A 19,487-nucleotide genomic window follows, 5' to 3' on the forward strand; every position below is an offset into this window, starting at 1 on the left:
ATATAGTCTGACAGATTGTGTGGGGATGTTTTTACATATGTGGGTGTCAACATGTTTGTGCTGAATTGTTTGCAGATTTGGGGGGGAGGTGGTTTTGTGTGTGTGTGTGTGTGTGTGTGTGTGTGTGTGTTAATGTAGACTCCATGGGTGGCTTCAATCATTGTGTTTTCTTCCTAATTCCTATTACAAAGCAGCAGAAAGAGGTTGTAGGAGGATCTAAGCTACAGTGCTTGAAGGAAGGTTTGAACTAAGGACTAGTCATGGATGCATGTTTGTTCGATCAAGTTAATTGACGGTCTTTGAAATGTCTCCACTGTTCTAAATAAGTCTTGGAAATACTAAGGTAAATAAACCTGGCCTCTACCCTTGCAGGGACCAGTTGGTTTTGTGAGGTGACAGCATGTAAACAAATCACTCAATCAGTAAGATAAGACTCTTCTGAAGAAGTTATAGGATCAGAGAAGAAGGGGCACCCAGTTCTACCAGAGTTGGTCTAGAATCGCTTCCCAGAGGATATGCTTTGCGACCTACTGGTGCCACACATTAGGCTAGGCTCTGAGGATACAGCTATGTAAAGACAGGAACTTTCACTTCAAGGAAATCAGTCTCCTGAGAGGGGGGTGGCTTGTCATCAAGGCCCCTAAGGGTGTGGTTCTTAGTTCTTTCCAGTCCATTCTTGAAATTCCTCTTCGTACACTCACCCTTCACCTCAGCTGTGACACCCCGCTGTTCCTCATCTGTGGGCCTTTGTGCCTGCTGTTCCTTCTCCCTGAAATGCCCACTGCCCTTGTCCCTGGCATCCTTCAAGTTTCCATGAGGCTTCTCTCTTCTGGGATGCCTACCCTGAGGGTCCTACAGAGTCTAGGGATGGCCTTCTCCACACATCCACGCACACGCACTGATCAGACACATCGGGCTTTTGTTGTTTGTGTGCACACATGGGGCTTCCCCACCTGGAAACCCCTCTAAAACAGAGACCCTTTACTTTTTTGCTTTAATCTCCGGCACTGTCATTGCTCGGTGCATATAAGAAACAACAAGTAATGTTGGTTGAATCTAGGTTGTCACACTGGAGAAGCTGATGGTATTTTCACCATCAGTGAGTTAGACCAGAAGTCTTGGTATCTGACTTTACCTGCTCACTTGTGGACAGAGATGAGGTGTGTCGGAAACAATTGCATGTTAGGGTTTGTGAATCTGGAAGGCAGGATGTTACTGTTGATTTCTGATTGATCACTGACCTGTTCATTAGTAAGTGTCATTCTGAGTGCACTATATGCACTGAGAATGCCTGAGCTGGTACTCGATGGTGGGTGATGACAAAGAGGCAAGCGAGGAAGCATCTAGCTCTGTTCCTAGACACATTGGGTACTCAGGCAGGGCAAAAGATCAAGGCATAAAAAGATAAATATCTATAGGAAATTGCAAACAGGTGGCCAAAGAGTGAAAACTCGGACAAAACTATAGTTTTCTGAGAAGGAGAAATACTTTGGGCTGGGGTGACATGTAAAAGACAGACACATCTTGAGTTGAGGACATCCCCGTAAGCAGGAAGGGCTGGGGAGGGCTGCTTGGGAATGTTGGAGATTGAGGGGTTTGTGGAAGGAGTAGTGGATAGATAAGGGTAGGGAAAAAAGTAAGATGGTTTTGTGGAAAAAGTGAGATGGTTTTGTGGACATCTTTTCCAAAGTACATAGGCAGTGGTATTTGAAGAGCATCTTGCATAAGTTATCATTTGTCAAAATAAGAGACTAATATTTTCCTTTTGAGTTTCTTTTTCTTAAACTTCGTACTTGGGTAGGTACATATGTGGGATGGTTTAGCTAATGGGGAAATTCGGACTCTGGGGAAAAAGGGGGTTAATCTTGGGAGAGTTAAGTTATATAGACAAATTGATGTTTTAAATCTTGACTCGAAATCTCTAGGGAATTGGATCCATATCTATTCAGCTTGAATGGTAGCTGGTCCAGGTGAGGGCCCATATCTCCATCATCTGTATGTACATGATACAATTTGGGCTTTTTGAGGATTGATAAAGTTACCTTTTTGTTTTTTTAATTTAAGACAAATTACCTTATCCAGTATTGATTTGCTTAGACCACTTCTCCACCATCTGCATTTGTATAATCAGGGAATAACAATTAATGATTGTGTTAGCTGAATCAGAACAAATTCAGGATGCTGACACTAGTCATTTAATAATTTCCAAAATCAGATCTAACATGGTTTTTGGATTATCCAGTTTTATGGTTTTCTATACCACTGGTCCATCTCTTTCCATATATATCACATATGTAGCAGAAAATTAACTCTGTACCCTAATATATGTGTTTCAAGCTTATATTATCCAATTTTTAGTTAGCAAAAAAGGAAAATTCAGTGTATCTAAGACAATAACTTCGGCATCATCTACTAATGTGATATGTGCCAGTTGATGACTACCATGTGTCCTGGATCCGGTGAGATTTGTTTTAGCCTACCCTCCCGACACACTGGTACTGGACCTCCATGCCCCTCTTTTTTTCATAAATCCCAGATACACAATCCTCTCCCGCTGCCCTCGGGTTCTCCCAGATCCTCACCAGTAGGTATCAGGCCTACTCTCATTCAAAGCTCTGTGCTACCCATTCTTCTTTTTTTTTTTTTTAGCGCGGTATGTGGGCCTCTCACTGTTGTGGCCTCTCCCGTTGCGGAGCACAGGCTCCAGACGCGCAGGCCCAGCGGCCATGGCTCACGGGCCCAGCCGCTCCGCGGCATGTGGGATCTTCCCAGACCGGGGCACGAACCCGTGTCCCCTGCATTGGCAGGCGGACTGTCAACTACTGCGCCACCAGGGAAGCCCCCCATTATTCTTTTTCTTACTACCTCCCTTCATACTAGAAGAATAAATTCCTGCCAATACTCACTTGAAGTTGTACACCTGAGTTGCCAGCCTCTGAAATTCACTGGATCTTTGGGGGGAAGGGTTCCTGTTCTATGTTGGTTTGCTTCTGAAGGGCACAGCACACTCCTGCATTAGAGATATTATTACTTTCACAGTGGCTTGGTGATACTTTTCATATCACCTAAGCTGGGAACATGTTGATTGGGGCTAAAGTTACATTTTTTTCCTCTTCATTTTTAAAATTAAATTTTTTAAAATGATTCAAAAATTAATAGTTTGGTCATGGTTGTAATAGTAATACACTGTTCCTGCATGTATCCTTTGCAGTCATGCTATATTTACATTTGAATACAAAAATCAAAGATTTTGGCCATGAGTTTGAAATTCATAGTTCTTAATCAAATTCTTACCTAAATACATCACATTGAATTGTGGAGGCCTGGCTTACAGAGTAATATCTTTATTGCTAAATGGAGGAAATGCCCTACAAATTAGTTTCAATTAAATTCACATGGTGTAGTTATTGTGACAGGAAAAGAGACAAATGTTTTAACAAATTTTTTCTTCAAATTTAATTTCTATCTAGCTTTTAACTTTTTTTTTTTTTTTTTTTTTTTTTTTTTTGCGGTGTGCGGGCCTCTCACTATTGTGGCCTCTCCCGTTGCGGAGCACAGGCTCCGGACGTGCAGGCTCAGCGGCCATGGTTCATGGGCCCAGGCGCTCCGCGGCATGTGGGATCCTCCCGGACTGGGGCACGAATCCGTGTCCCCTGCATCGGCTGGCGGACTCTCAACCACTGCGCCACCAGGGAAGCCCTAGCTTTTAACTTTTATTGTAAGTGTGGTAATCACCAAAATGTACTTAAATTTCCAAATTGATATTAAACTTTCCTTGAATTTATCTTTAAAAAGCTGATAAAAATAATTTTTAAAATTAGTATTGGACAACAGCAACAAAAAGAAGCCAGTAAGAATCAAAGCAAAATAAGAAAAAATTAACCATGGTGCCAGAAAAACATTTAGTTCCCCGAATGGTCATACTTACCTATTTTACAGCTTGAGAACATATAACTTCAGGTATGAGTGTTGAATTTTTAAGTGAGTTTACAGTCTTGAGAATTACTCTCTTAAGAGTTCTGGGATTTTGTTTTTGCTTTGCTGGGGGAAGGGAATTAATTGTAACTTACTGAAAATATTAGAATGCTGTATACATTTTGATAAAATAAAAAATCAGTTTGACTTTGAGAATATTATGATACCCCTGGCCTTATGGGACACATGCTGTGGTATCTAAAAACAAATGTATTGGACTCACAGGTTGCACATTTGCAAAAACTCTGTAATTGCTGAGAGATATACTTGTTCCAGCATCTGTGATGGTTGCCTGTTTTCATGACCAATCCAGTCTTCCTTCAGCGTTTCAAACAAATTCACCAAGAATCTAACAGTTCACCTCCAAAGGAACGTTTTAGAAAAAGTTAACAGTCACTAAAAATGGAATATGTCCCCAAAGACTTGTTTAATCCTGTGTATTTTCAGGCCATGTTTCACAAAGCTAGGTGGGTCTGAGAAGTGATTCAGTGTGATGCCTGGGCTCCAGTTTAAGTTTCATGGAGAAGCCCTTGTGCCCTTGCCCTGCATACAGAGGTGACAGAGGTCTCTGTTCCCATAGTCTTCTCTGGCCTCCTGCACACCTGCAAACTCCATTTTGATATCACCATCATTGTCAATACACCCTTTATTCATTTGGGACTTCGTAATTGACCACTTTTATGTACTAGACTCCATTGAATCTTCATAACTACAAGAGAAGCGGGAAGATGTTTTAAAATTTCTTTTCTATGCGGTTGAGAACAGTAAATCCAGAAGAAGTTAACTGACTCTGCAAGGCTATATTGCTAGTATGTGGCAAAGCCAGAACTAAATGAATCTGTTTTTGGATGACCAGTCCTTTTTCTCTCCACCAGACCAATGATTCAAGTTTCATCAAGGCATTGAGGGAAGCCTACCCTGAGGGTCCTACAGAGTCTAGGGATGGCCTCCTCCACACATCCACGCACACACATTGATCAGATGCATTGGGCTTGTGTTGTTTGTGTTCACGCATGGGACTTCCCCACCTGAGAACTCCTTTAGTGCTGAGACCATTTACTTTTGCTTTAATCTCTAGCACTGTCATTGCTCGGTGCATATTAGAACCAACAATTAATGTTAGCTGAATCCAGGTTGTCACACTGAAGAGGCTGATGGTATTTTCACTATCAGTGAGTTAGACCAGAAGTGTCAGTATTTGACTTTGCCTCCTTGCCTGCAGACAGAGATGAGTTGTTTTGGATGATGTGTGTTAGGGTTTGTGAATCTGGATAGCAGGGTGGTAACATAGCTTTTTGGGCTGGGCATTGGTAAGAGTTTAGAAAGGATGAGCCCTTACACTTGAATTAATGGTGGGAATTCTACATAGAAGCTATAGTTTAAACTAGTGCTGTCTAAAATAGAAATATATGCAAGCCATATATGTGATTTAAAATTTTCTAGTAACCATATTATAAAAAAAGTAAATAGAAATAGTAATTTTAATAATATATTTTATCTAAACCAATATATCCAAAATATTTTTTCAACATAAATCAATATGAAAAAATTATTGAGCTATATTTTATGTATTCTTTTTATTAATAAGTCTTCCATATCTGGTGTATTCTATACTTATTGCATGCCTAAATCCATATGCTAAATTTTCAATGGTTAAAGTTAAATACAGTCCTACCAAAAGAAGAAACCATGTACTTTCTGGTGGTATCTTTAGGACTCTCTGTGTATAGTATCATGTCATCTGCAAATAATGACAGCTTTACTTCTTTTCCAATTTGTATTCCTTTTATTTCTTTTTCTTCTCTGATTGCCGTGGCTAGGACTTCCAAAACTATGTTGAATAAGAGTGGTGAGATTGGACATCCTTGTCTTGTTCCTGATCCTAGAGAAAATGCTTTCAGTTTTTCACCATTGAGAATGACATTGGCTGTGGGTTTGTCCTATCTGGCCTTTATTATGTTGAGGTAGGTTCCCTCTATGCCCACTTTCTGGAGAGTTTTTTTCATAAATGGTGTTGAATTTTGTCAAAAGCTTTTTCTGCATCTATTGAGATAATCATATGGTTTTTATTCTTCAATTTGTTAATATGGTGTATCACATAGATTGATTTGCATATATTGAAGAATCCTTGCATCTCTGGGATAAATCCCACTTGATCATGGCGTATGATCCTTTTAATGTGTTGTTGGATTCTGTTTGCTATTATTTGTTGAGGATTTTTGCATCTCTATTCATCAGTGATATTGGTCTGTAATTTTCTTTTTTTGCGGTATCTTTGTCTGGTTTTGGTATCAGGGTGATGGTGGCCTCATAGAATGAGTTTAGGAGTTTTACTTCCTCTGCAATTTTTTGGAGGAGTTTGAGAAGGATGGGTGTTAGCTCTTCTCTAAATGTTTGATAGAATTCACCTGTGAAACCATGTGGTCCTGGACTTTTGTTTGTTGGAAGATTTTTAATCACAGTTTCAATTTCATTACTTGTGATAGGTCTGTTCATATTTTCTGTTTCTTCCTGGTTCAGTCTTGGAAGGTTATACCTTTCTAAGATTTGTCCATTTCTTTCAGGTTGTCTATTTTATTGGCATAGAGTTGCTTGTAGTAGTCTCTTAGGATGCTTTGTATTTCTTCAGTGTCTGTTGTAACTTCTCCTTTTTCATATCTAATTTTATTGATTTGAGTCCTCTCCCTCTTTTTCTTGATGAGTCTGGTTAATGGTTTATCAATTTTGTTTATCTTCTCAAAGGACCAGCTTTTAGTTTTATTGATCTTTGCTATTATTTTCTTTGTTTCTCTTTCATTTATTTCTGCTCAGATCTTTATGATTTCTTTCCTTCTGCTAACTTTGGGTTTTGTTTGTTCTTCTTTCTCTAGTTCCTTTAGATGTAAGGTTAGATTGTTTATTTGAGATTTTTCTTGTTTCTTGAGGTAGGCTTGTATAGCTATAAACTTCCTTCTTAGAACTTCTTTTGCTGAATCCCATAGGTTTTGGATTGTCATGTTTTCATTGTCATTTGTCTCTAGGTATTTTTTGATTTCCTCTTTGATTTCTTCAGTGATTTCCTGGTTATTAAGTAACGTATTGTTTAGCCTCCATGTGTTTTGTGTTTTTTACATTTTCTTCCCTGTAATTGATTTCTAATCTCATAGCATTGTGGTCAGAAAAGATGCTTGATATGATTTCAATTTTCTTAAATTTACTGAGGCTTGATTTGTGACTGAGGATGTGATCTGTCCTGGAGAATGTTACATGTGCACTTGAGAAGAAAGTGTAATCTGCTGTTTTTGGATGGAATGTCCTATAAATATCAATTAACTCTATCTGGTCTATTGTGTCATTTAAAGCTTCTGTTTCCTTATTAATTTTCTGTTTGGATGATCTGTCCATTGGTGTAAGTGAGGTGTTAAAGTCCCCCACTATTATTGTGTTACTGTTGATTTCCTCTTTTAGAGCTGTTAGCAGTTGCCTTATGTATTGAGGTGCTCCTATGTTGGGTGTAAATATATTTATAATTGTTATATCTTCTTCTTGGATTGATCCCTTGATCATTACATAGTGTCCTTCCTTGTCTCTTGTAACATTCTTTAGTTTAAAGTCTATTTTATCTGATATGAGTATTGCTACTCCAGCTTTCTTTTGATTTCCATTTGCATGGAATATCTTTTTCCATCCCCTCACTTTCAGTCTGTATGTGTCCCTAGGTCTGAAGTGGGTCTCTTGTAGACAGCATATACATGGGTCTTGTTTTTGTATCCATTAAGCAAGCCTGTGTCTTTTGGTTGGAACATTTAATTCATTCACGTTTAAGGTAATTATCGATATGTATGTTCCTATTACCATTTTCTTAATTGTTTTGGGTTTATTTTGTAGGTCCTTTTCTTCTGTTGTGTTTCCCACTTAGGGAAGTTCCTTTAGCATTTGTTGTAGAGCTGGTTTGGTGGTGCTGAATTCTCTTAGCTTTTGCTTGTCTGTAAAGCTTTTGATTTCTACATCAAATCTGAATGAGATCCTTGCTGGGTAGAGTAATCTTGGTTGTAGGTTCTTCCCTTTCATCACTTTAAGTATGTCATGCCACTCCCTTCTGGCTTGTAGAGTTTCTGCTGAGAAATCAGCTGTTAACCTTATGGGAGTTCCCTTGTATATTATTTGTCATTTTTCCCTTGCTGCTTGCAATAATTTTTCTTTGTCTTTAATTTTTGCCAGTTTGATTACTATTTGTCTCAGCATGTTTCTCCTTGGGTTTATCCTGTATGGGATAAACATACAGCATATCTGCACTTCCTGGACTTGGCTGGTTATTTCCTTTCCCATGTTAGGGAAGTTTTCGACTATAATCTCTTCAAATATTTTCTCGGGTCCTTTCTCTCTTCTCCTTCTGGGACCCCTATAATGTGAATGTTTTTGCGTTTAATGTTGTCCCAGAGGTCTCTTAGGCTGTCTTCATTTATTTTCATTCTTTTTCTTTATTCTGTTCTGCAGCAGTGAATTCTACCATTTTGTCTTTCAGGTCACTTGCCCATTCTCCTGCCTCAGTTATTCTGCTATAGATTCCTTCTAATGTAGTTTTCATTTCAGTTATTGTATTGTTCATCTCTGTTTGTTTGTTCTTTAATTCTTCTAGATCTTTTAAAAACATTTCTTGCATCTTCTCAATCTTTGCCTCCATTCTTTTTCTGAGGTCCTGGAGCATCTTCACTATCATTGTTCTGAATTCTTTTTCTGGAAGATTGCCTATCTCCATTTCATTTAGTTGTTTTTCTGGGGTTTTATCTTGTTCCTTCATCTGGTACCTAGCCCTCTGCCTTTTCATCTTGTCTATCTTTCTGTGAATGTGGTTTTTGTTCCACAGGCTGCAGGATTGTAGTTTGTCTTGCTTCTGCTGTCTGCCCTCTGGTGGATGAGCCTCTTTTTCCAATGTTAAGAAAGCTTTGTGACATTTTCTGTCTCAGTGTCTGTATTCCCCAGGTGGTTTAAATTCTCTAGTGTTGCTGAGTGTGATGTGAAAGCAATTGATGGGTCTTTGCTGCTTTCCTCTAGATGTGCTAGGTGACAATATAAACCCATTACAGAGTACCCTTTCTCCTTTCCATTTTGCTTTTCCATTTCCTGATCTGCAGAATTTCAAATTCCTAATCCAAGTCCTAAGGAGACCAGGACCCTAACATGCCCAGATAACAGAAATCTAGTAGCTACATTTTTTAAATAAATAAAAAGAAATAGATAGAATTAGTTTTAACAGAAACCTAGGTACATCAACATCCTAGTCTCCTTAGGAAATGGATTAGGAACTTGAAGTTTTGCAGATCAGGAAATGAATGCAGAAAATTTGCATTAGCAATGTTTATTTTCAAGAGACTTTTAATGCAAGATTCTGACACCTATTCATATTTCATGCTACAATCTATATCTTAAAGGTGAATGTATAGTGCAATACGTTTGACATATCACTTATGCTCTCCCAAACCCATCTTCAGTGAGAACCTCTACCAATGAGTTCTGTAAAATGACGCACTTGGTTTCCCAGAGGGGATGTTGCTCAGGAGACTAATCCTAGGGTTGAGATGAAGATTACAGGAAGATTTTCAGGATACTCCTTTTTTAGGCTCGGGCAGATAGGGAAGAAGTGGGAAGTACTCTTTGATGGTGAAGGAATAGTTAATCCATTGTAGAGTTTCACATTGTAGTCCCTGTCACAGAGGCGTGGCCAGGTTTAAACAAGCAAGCAAACATTTTCTACTCTTATGCCAGTTCAGTACATAGAGAGGGACTGAAACCACTCAGGCTGTCCTGGCCCTCTGCTGTACGTGGGTCTTTGTTGCAAATCAGGGTGCTTTACTCATGCAGCGTCTTTTACAGGATTGAGCCAGGCCCTGCACGAAGCTTATACTCTCCTAGGGGAAGCAGACAGTAGTACACACAAACAATATCCAGTCTAATTTCAGAGTGACTAAGTAGTATATAGAAGATGACAGAATCTGCTGTTCAGCAGAGGATGGGGAGGGTAGGTCTCTCTGAGGTGGAGACATTTGAACATGGACCTAAATGAAGTGAGGCAACAAGAGTGTTCCAGGTAGCAAGTGCAAAGGCTCTGAGGTGGGAGCAGCCGGATAGGGCGTGGGCAATCAGGTTGGCGGTGGTAGATCATGTAGACTCTATACTACAGGACCTTATAGGCTTTTGACTTTTATTCTAAAAGCAATAGGAAACCATTGGAGCATTTACACTTTAATATCTGCTTAACTATTTTTGGGTCATGAACTTCTTTGGCAGTCTGGTGAAGCCTGTGGAACCCTCTGCAGAATAATGTTTTCAAATGCATAAAATAAAATCTGGGGGATGTTAAAGAAAACAATTATCTGGAAATACAAAGATTGAAGTCCCCTGTAAGGGACACACATGCTCTGATTTACATTTTCAAAGGGTTGTTCTGACTGCTTCAGTGAGAATAGACCGTAGGGGCCAAGGATAGAAGCACAGAGACCAGTGAGCTTGGAGCCAAGCTGTTTTCATCTACCCTGTAGGGCAACGGTCTCGAAATAGGGTTGTGCAACACAGTCTTTTTGAGTGCAGGAAGAAAAATTTATAACTTCTATTTATATTCAATTGACCCTAATTCTTTTAAATTTCTATATTGAGTGTATGTTTTATAATATCCTAATATATTAGGACATTAGTACAGTTATATAATTCATGAATAAATCTTCATGTATTGGAGGTACATGTTCAAAAGGTAATGGTGACAATATATTTTGATCAATCAAATGTGATGATTGTGATGTAGGAAGAGTTACTCTGTAAGAAACTAAAAAAAAAAAAAATGCCACACTGCTTTAGACCACATTCCATTTCAGAGGCCATTTTGTGGGGAAGCATGAATTTGTGCCATGATTCAGCCTTGCTAAATGTCATTCCTGTTTCTCAAGCATCCTTAACTCTCCTGAAGAGCCCTCATATGGCTATAAATCTACTTACACCTGCTTAGACCTACTATCACGTCTGACTGGCACATACTCCCCCAGGGAAATGAGTTTCCTGGGGTTAATAATTTCCAGAAAGGAAAAGTAGTTCTCGATGTTCCCCCTAAAATTCAGAGGGCTCTGAAGAGTGGCTTCTACCGCGGGCCCTGTGAACCGTGCAGGCACTGCCATGCTCTCCTGTACATCCTCTTTGTCACGTGCTTGCCTTCATTCACGCACTCCTTCGGGACTTGAGTCCTGATGTTTGAAGCCTGTCTCCCATTTGCCTGTCTCACAGAGACCTCTCTTGAACATTTTTGTTCACTCTTGAGATGCAGTGAGCCAAATGCTGGGCATTCGAGGTGCCACAAGTGTAGCGTGGGGCAGGGGTATGACATTTTCTGTTTTATACCCAGGAATAGGACCTGGAGTGGAGCAAGGAGAGAAGGGAGGGTGAGGCAGATGAGCTGATTTTGCATGAATCTGTTCAGTTATTACTGAACTGCCTTTTTCTTTTCTTTCTTTCTCCCTCCCTCCCTCCTTCCCTTCTTCTCTATCTCCCACTCTCTTTCTTTCCCTCCCTCCCTCCCTCCCTCCCTCCCTCCCTCCTTCCCTCCCTCCCTCCTTCCCTCCCTTCCTCCCTTCCTCCCTCCCTCCCTTCCTTCCTCCCTCCCTTCCTTCCTTCCTTCCTTCCTTCCTTCCTTTCTCCCACACCCCCTTCACCCCCTGTTTTTTTTCTAAAAGACTTTGTTTTCTTTTATAAAGAAAGCCGTTCTTTTCTCAAGAAGGAAACCCAAGTCTTTCATAAAATGAGCAGAAATCCTCAGGTACGGTGTTAGGATAAAAACTAATGCATTGTGGGTGTAGGTTGTTCTGCCCCCAAGATCCAGCAGTCAGGTGTTGGTGTCTGGGGGATGTAATCTTGGCCATGCAAAGTACTGACAGAAGAATTTCACTGACTTGAGAGTAGATATTAGTTTGTGGAAGTGGGTACAGAACCCAGAAACTAGGCCAGCCTAACCACACTATTTGTGAGCTTTAGATAGGAAATTGTATCCCCAATTCTTTGTATTTTTCCTGTCCCTCTGATTTCTGAACTCTCCCTGTTTCAGGCACTACTCCTTCCTTTGGCTGAATTCTTTCTTGGTTATTTTAAATTTCTTATTAGTGAGTATTTGCGGAAATGGCAACTTGTAGGTCAATTAATCAGGAGCTAGAAAAATAACCTGATGAATCACTGTAGCATAACTTGGCTAAACTAGCAGGGCACAGAGGGTCTTGTCCTTAGTGTTATTCTGTAGAGCACCTGCTGCAAGCAGGAAACAATGTTAGGTAACACGATTCAGAGCTAAGTCAAGCTGTTGGTAATTTCTGTCTGTGCAGTGGCAAAAGGGACGCAGCCACTGGAAGGACACTGAAATAGCTACTGGGAAGAGGATGGTTGGTTTGTGCCAGGAGTTAACAGAGCATCTACATTATTTTCTGGGAAATAACTAAATCCTTGATATTATTTGTCAGAATAAAAAAGAACAAAACTGGTTTAAAAAACTCAGCAAGGGGAAAAGCAAACACTTTGAAATTTTTAAAAAAAATACCCAAAGACATCTACTTTAGTCTCCCTCATTTTCTCTCTGTCCTTCCTGTGTCCTTCAGAGTATGGTTGCCTGTGATGGACGGGTCTGTTCGATTGTGGGATTGATTTGGGGGACTGGATGTCTCTGCTTGTTGCTGTAGAATGTCATGGGATTTCCAGATGCCTTGTTGCATTTGGGGTATGCTTGGTACCCAAGGTTCCAGGACCCTCCAATTTTACTTTCATTTGAAGGCCTTTGAGGGTGGAAGGTATTTTGAATTTCTGAAGTCTTTGGTGCCTCATTCTCCGTTTCTTGTTGTTGTTTGTGACGGATTTCCTTGAAGTAACAGAGCCCCGTGGGTGATCAATAACATTAAGTAAATGATGCCAACAGGCCTCTCTGAGAGGGCACGTCTCTCTCCTACTTGGGTCTCTTATTTCCCCTTCAGCATCCCACTTATTCAGAGCAGATCTAAAGAGCACAGTTTTTCTGGTCCATTCTCCATCAGTATACTGAGAAAATACTTAAAACTTAAAAAGACTCTCTGTTTTCCAATATTTAGTTTGCCCAGAGTGACTCCAGACCCAGCTGTCTGGAGCCTGAACCCTGGAAGTTTGTACTGATGGCCAGTTAGACCTGTCTCCACAGCAGCCTCTGAGAATATAGGCGAACGGGGAGGAAAGGGGGTTCAGATTAATTGAGCATTTACCTTGTGCCAGGCTCTGGAAATGCCTTATACACAACAACTTATGTAAGCCTCACGATAAACACAGGCGTCTCACCCCCATTTGACAGATAAGGACACTGAGGCCTGGTGTCTGCAACGAATGAATAAGATCCCAGGTATGCTAACTCCAAAGCTAACTTGACCCCTCCACTCTTCACCTTCTCTGCAGCAAGCGAACTCTTCCAAAATTGTGGCTTTAAGGATCCAGAAGGTGAACTTTTAACACCGCTCAGTGATTCTTTTTTTTTGTTTTTTTTCTGGTTTCCAAAACTGAATGGGTTTCCTCCTGCGCTTCTGGCCCTCCTTCATGTCCTCTTGGTTCGATTGAAAAGAAATGCCTGTGTTTCTCATTCCTCTTCTCCATGGGTTTTACAGAGCAGCAGCCCACTAGGGCACCAATTTAATGAAATGAAATTTTCAATCATGTTTGGTTCAATTCTAGGTGATACAAATAAAGAATTGTGAATGCTTTGTAGTTAGGTTCAAAGGGAAGGGAAAAGGTGGAAAGAAGAAAGTGGGTCAAGTATAGTACCTGGGCAATGTCTCCTTAAGTGCTGCCTAGTGAACGTTGAGCTATTAAAAATGGAGAAATAATGGGGCAGCCGTACTACTTTGGCACTTGTGTATCTGGAAATTTCAGGTTTAGCGGTTTATAATACTTACCTACGCCAGGCGTTGTTCTAATTTATATATAGAACATATGTATATTAATTTATGCTCTCCAAACCCTTTAAGGTACATATCTCTAAGAAAACAGAGGCACAGAGATGTTGATTAACTTGCCCAAGGATAGACAGTTAAGGGCGGAACTAAAAGTTGAGCCTAGGAAGGTTGGCTTCAGAGCTGTTGACTGCTATGCTAACCAGCCTCTCAGTTACAGGGCTCAGTAACTCTCATGATTTCAAAGATCATTCTTCTTATTATTAGAACCAGCCCACCATACAGTTGGAAGGGTAAGTATTTGTCATGTTTGATGACAGACGTTGATGGGTTAAAAAAAAAGGTCTTAGGAAAATCATGTACTTTCTCTTCTATATTCCTCCATCTGTATTTACTGTGCGAAAAGGTCACTTGAGCACAGAGCTCGAATTTCATGCTTCTAAGCAGCTTCACTGTGGCTGAAACCTTGCTCTACAAATTGACTTTAAAAATATTTTGTAATAATGTGTATCACGCTCAAATATGAACGCTCTGGAGTCATTAAGTGATGAGCTTCTTAAATAGGACTTTTGCAACTGTATTTTACATAAATGCCGGGAATCGTTAAGTGATTTTTGTTTTACTCTCAAACCGTAGCCTTTTCTCATGACTGTCCATCCACTCACATTTACTGGAAGGAACTGGGGTTCTGGGAGACCTGAGCTCTTTGCCTTGTCAGTCAGCTGCCTGGCTACAGTTTGTGGTAGGAGGGAAGCGAGGGGAGAAGACTAAAAAGGCTGAAATGGTAAATTACTGTAGGTTCTGGAGAAAAATAGAATTAGAAGCATTTGTGGTTCAGATGAAAATAACACATTTCCTTTCTGCTTGGAGTCGGGGGGAGGGGGTCAAAGTGCTCCAGGGAATAGAAAATAAATAAAAATGGATCCCTCACCAGTTGAAGCAAATGCTCTGACTCTGGGAACTGAAATGACAGCTCCAGATTTGAAGATCTTATGAAACCACTTTTGAAGGTTAAAAAATAAAATAGAATAAAATAACAACAAGAAAAACACCAGGAGACTAAAAAAAAAAAAAAAAAAGTGACATACTGTGTTAGGAAATGCAGTCTTTCAAGAATGATTTCACAGCCCTTTTCCAAGACTGTAGAATAGGTAGCAGACCCTGATCAGGTGTGTGCCCGTTTTGTTCCTGTCGCTGACCATGGTCATTCCATCTCTTCTTGCAGGTGAGAAGCCTTATAAGTGCTCATGGGAAGGGTGTGAGTGGCGTTTTGCACGAAGCGATGAGCTCACAAGGCACTACAGGAAACACACAGGTGCAAAGCCCTTTAAATGCAACCACTGCGACAGGTAAAGAAACTTAGAAGCTGCTGGGATGGGGAAGGGAGATGCTGAAATGGGTGGGGGTGGGGGGCTGGTCGTGTGCTCTTGGGTTTATCACAAGCCTCTCTTGCAGAGACTCAGGCCTGGGAATGCCTTTTACTTCTCCATGGAGAAAACCAATTAGATAAGGGTGCCTCCTTGCATGTAACCAAGAGATGATATGAATTCTTGGATCAGTTACATAAGTATTTAATGAGTACCAGAACTGTGATAGTCACTGGGTGTCAATGAGACATAGCTCCTACCCTCAAGGGGATGATGTGACAGATAATTTTAGTATAATAGGAAAAGTGATAGGATAGAGAATGGTCACCTGTAGCTTCTGATCTTTTTATTAACATCAACACTATTTTTCCTCATCCTTAATAACGTGAAAGAATAGAAAGCCTGCTTAATGGAGGGAAGGTTCGTTATAAGGCTTTCCTTCGAAGCACTGTTAGAAATGAATTTGCTGAAGAGAGTTCCCATTCTTTGGGGGGCCTGAACCATCCTTTCTTCTTTGAAAATAGGTACAGAGGTCTAAAAGTTGGTGAGGCTTTGAGAACTTATCCTATAATTCAATTTCAAACCTTCAGCATTTGATATGGAAGAAAGAGCACGTAGCAGCAGATTCTACACAAGTAATAGTATCTGACAGCCCTGGCATTATCAACCAATAAACCCCAAAATGGAGACTCTGCAGGCCAAGGTGAAGGCAGGATTAGGTTTAGACATAATCAAATAATGGGCTTGCATCTGAGCGTGTTAGCCTTCTAATCCTATTTCTGTGTTTAAAAGGAAGCTTAAGAAAATTAACCATCTTTTTAATGCACTACTAAAGGTCTCGGTTATGATGAGAAAAATGCTTCTAATACGATAAAAGCCCTGAAAGCCTCAGGGTTCCCCGGCTCAGCCAGCAGTTCACAGGCTGGCAGGAGGGGTGTGCAGGATGTCTGCAGAGGCCTGGCTCTCCGTCGGAGGAAATGCAATGGTTTTCACATCCTGCCCCCCTCATCACTGTGCCGGCACCTCCCTCACCAGACCTTCCTCTGGAGTAGTGCCTGTTTGTTTGGAGAGCAGGGCAAGAGTGGCCAAATCTCATGCGTGGCCAGTTGGCTTGGAGCTCCTTTAAGATGCTTATAAAGGAGCATTCAGGATTTTCCTCCATTTTTTTTTTCCTTTTTCCTGAAGAGGCTATTTTCCTCTTATCTTCATTCTTGAAGAACTAAATAAAGCCCCCCATGCCTCCTGGAGCCCAAAGATAACCTCCCACCCCAGGGCTGAGGAAGTACATTCCATGAAGCTATTGTCTCTCATTCCCTTGGAGCTCTGTTCTGCTACCTAAAAACACAACCTGTTTTTTTCATTTCTATCCCATTACCTCAAAGTCCCCCTAAATTTATGTGAATCAGCAGCTGTTCTTCTACAGATTATATTTCAGTGATGTTTCTCCTTATTTGATATCATCTCTCGACTCTCGTCTCAAGTTCATTCCTCTCTAACCCTGGCTACTAATAAAGAAGTTATATAGATGGTGACCCTTGGACCACAGTCCTTTGAGGAAGAGCCTTATATCAGTGGGGATGAAGAGGATCCTTTGTGAGTTGTCAAAGTGTGGTGGTATAGTAGGTACGCACGAGTCGCCTTGCCCTGAAGGGCGGTGAGGCTATTACTTGGAGGTGGTGCGTTACAGATGGCCATAATCCAGGGAAATTGCCAGAGTTAGTATTCCTCTCTTTAGGTCCACCGAGTTACTAAGCAGTATGCAACTGTCCAGCACTTGACACATTAGGATTAAACCTGACCATTTGTGTGATTTATATGGAGAAATATTTCACACCGACTGGATATTTCAGTGAAGGAGATGTCAGGGATGGGTAATTTGGTTAGTCTTTTGCTTTATTTTCCTCATTGAGATATACTCTGGTTTCTGGAGTTAGAAATTTGAGGAACAGGTGGTACAAATTCTGTGACGTGGTATTTGGGGGAGCTGGTGAGTAGCTCAGAGTCCTGTGACATGGGCCAAGAGTCAGTGCATTTCAACAGTGTCAGAAATCAGGGGGAGGAGTCTCATTCGTGTCTCCTGACAGGCAGCACCTTGTACTTCAGTTGCGGGAATTATGCTAAGAATAGAGCAGGTCTGGGAGGTGACGTGGGGAGTTGGAGTGGTCCCAAAGCCGATGGAAGGAAAGCCTGGGGCGACCGGGGACTTGGCATTCCTTAGACGACTTTACCTTCAGAAACAGAGGGCATCTGTAGCCCTTAGCAGGACAGTGAAGCCTATTGGGCCCAAAGGGTGTATGAGCCCAAGAAACCTATCTCTTGCCTCGTGTAATTTAGCAATCAGACCACCTAGAGGCTGAACTAGGATTAGGGTTTCTTGTCCTTAAAGCAGGTACCAAGTCTAACTTATATTTTTATTTTGCCTGAAGGGTAAAATATGAGTTTTTGTTTGTTTTGCTAACATTTAAAATTGCTAAGTGCCACAAAAATCTCTATTCCTGGCTTTGTCTGAAAAACTCAGAAGATCTGGTAACAGTGGGCTCACATTCCCACGTGGTCGTGATTTTCTGGCACTGAAGAGTCATCACTACCTTTCAGTGATGGCCCTGTGGTCACTCATTTCTCACTGTCCCTCCTCCCCCACCACAGTCTCCCCAGTGAGAAGGCAGAGCATCAATCACCGGCCATCATCACACTTCTCGTTATGTCCTCTTAATCCATGCCTTATCAGAAGTGGAATCACATAGTTTAACAGTGCTGTGTGTTTCTTACACTTCACCCATTGCATCCATTTACTTTATCTGCCTGGCCCCTGAAGACATTGGGTTTTGTGACCTCTGGCTTCAGGTCTGGGTTAGAGGAGAAAGCAGTGAGGTGACTCTGCCATTTTCTTACTGTCAAACTCAACAGTGCAGCCCACTCAGTGATGAGCTGCTTACAGCGCTGAATCTTCTTTCTCAGCCCACAGAGCATGAGGCTGCTGATGGTGGTCATCAGGGCTGTTTCCACAAGTGGTCATATGCAGATATAATCCAGGGAGACTGCTCCCGGGGTAGTACCTCCAAGATCCTGGGAAGTTTAGAGGAGGCATTTTGATCTTTGATCTCTAAGTCAGCTCAGTAAGAGGTGGTGACAAATACCAACCCCTATCTGGCCCTTCAGTGCCCTAGAGGATTGCTATCAGCTTAATGCCCATGTGACTTTAGTCGGCCTTTTTCATAAGCAGCAGAAACTACAATAGGGGTTTGACTAGTTCTCTGTAATGAACAAATTTCAATCATTAAGGACCTTCTTATTCAAGGTCATCTGACTGCTGTAGAGTCACAAATACCCTCTGGGGGTATATTACCCTTACAATTATTTGATTCTGCATTTCTAGATGCTAAATTTATTACTTTTTACTTTACTATTCCTATGTGGAACTCAGTAAGTATAAATTAATAAATATAAATTAATCATGGCTAAGTATCTTGCTGGTGTACGGGATTTAAATAAAACCTCAGTGGTGAGGCACCTAGTCTAATTTTTTTTAACGTCTTTATTGGAGTATAATTGCTTTACAATGGTTTGTTAGTTTCTGCTTCATAACAAAGTGAATCAGCTATACATATACATATATGCCCATATCTCCTCGCTTTGCGTCTCCCTGCCACCCTCCGTATCCACCCCTCTAGGTGGTCACAAAGCACCAAGCTGATCTCCCTGTGCTATGCGGCTGCTTCCCACTAGATATCTGTTTTACATTTGGTAGTGTATATATGTCCATGCCAATCTCTCACATAGTCCCAGCTTACCTTTCCCACTCCCCGTGTCCTCAAGTCCATTCTCTACGTCTGCGTCTTTATTGCTGTCCTGCCCCTAGGTTCTTCAGAACCATTTTTGGTTTTTTAGATTCCATATATATGTGTTAACATATGGTATTTGTTTTTCTCTTTCCGACTTACTTCACTCCATATGACAGACTCTAGGTCCATCCACCTCACTACAAATAACTCAATTTTGTTTCTTTTATGGCTGAGTAATATTCCGTTGTATATATATACCACATCTTCTTTATCCATTCATCTGTCAATGGACACTTAGGTTGCTTCCGTGTCCTGGCTATTGTAAATAGAGCTACAATGAACATTGTGGTACATGACTCTTTTTGTTTTGTTTTGTTTTGTTTTTTTGCATACGCAGGCCTCTCACTGTTGTGGCCTCTCCCATTGTGGAGCACAGGCTCCGGACGCGC

General features: G+C 41.0%; 1 protein-coding gene across 3 annotated transcripts in view; it reads left to right on the top strand.

The window, feature by feature from the left end:
- Positions 1-19,487, top strand: part of KLF7 (KLF transcription factor 7) — a 456,278-nt gene that overhangs the window by 421,341 nt on the left and 15,450 nt on the right. For all 3 annotated transcript variants that reach the window (XM_082629924.1, XM_082629927.1, XM_082629923.1), the window contains one exon: positions 15,115-15,238. In XM_082629924.1, coding sequence (XP_082486050.1) covers positions 15,115-15,238 — 124 coding nt within the window. The remainder of the gene's footprint in view (positions 1-15,114; positions 15,239-19,487) is intronic.

Source organism: Mesoplodon mirus, assembly GCF_964341445.2.
Source record: "Mesoplodon mirus genome assembly, chromosome: 8".
Lineage (NCBI taxonomy): Eukaryota > Metazoa > Chordata > Mammalia > Artiodactyla > Ziphiidae > Mesoplodon > Mesoplodon mirus.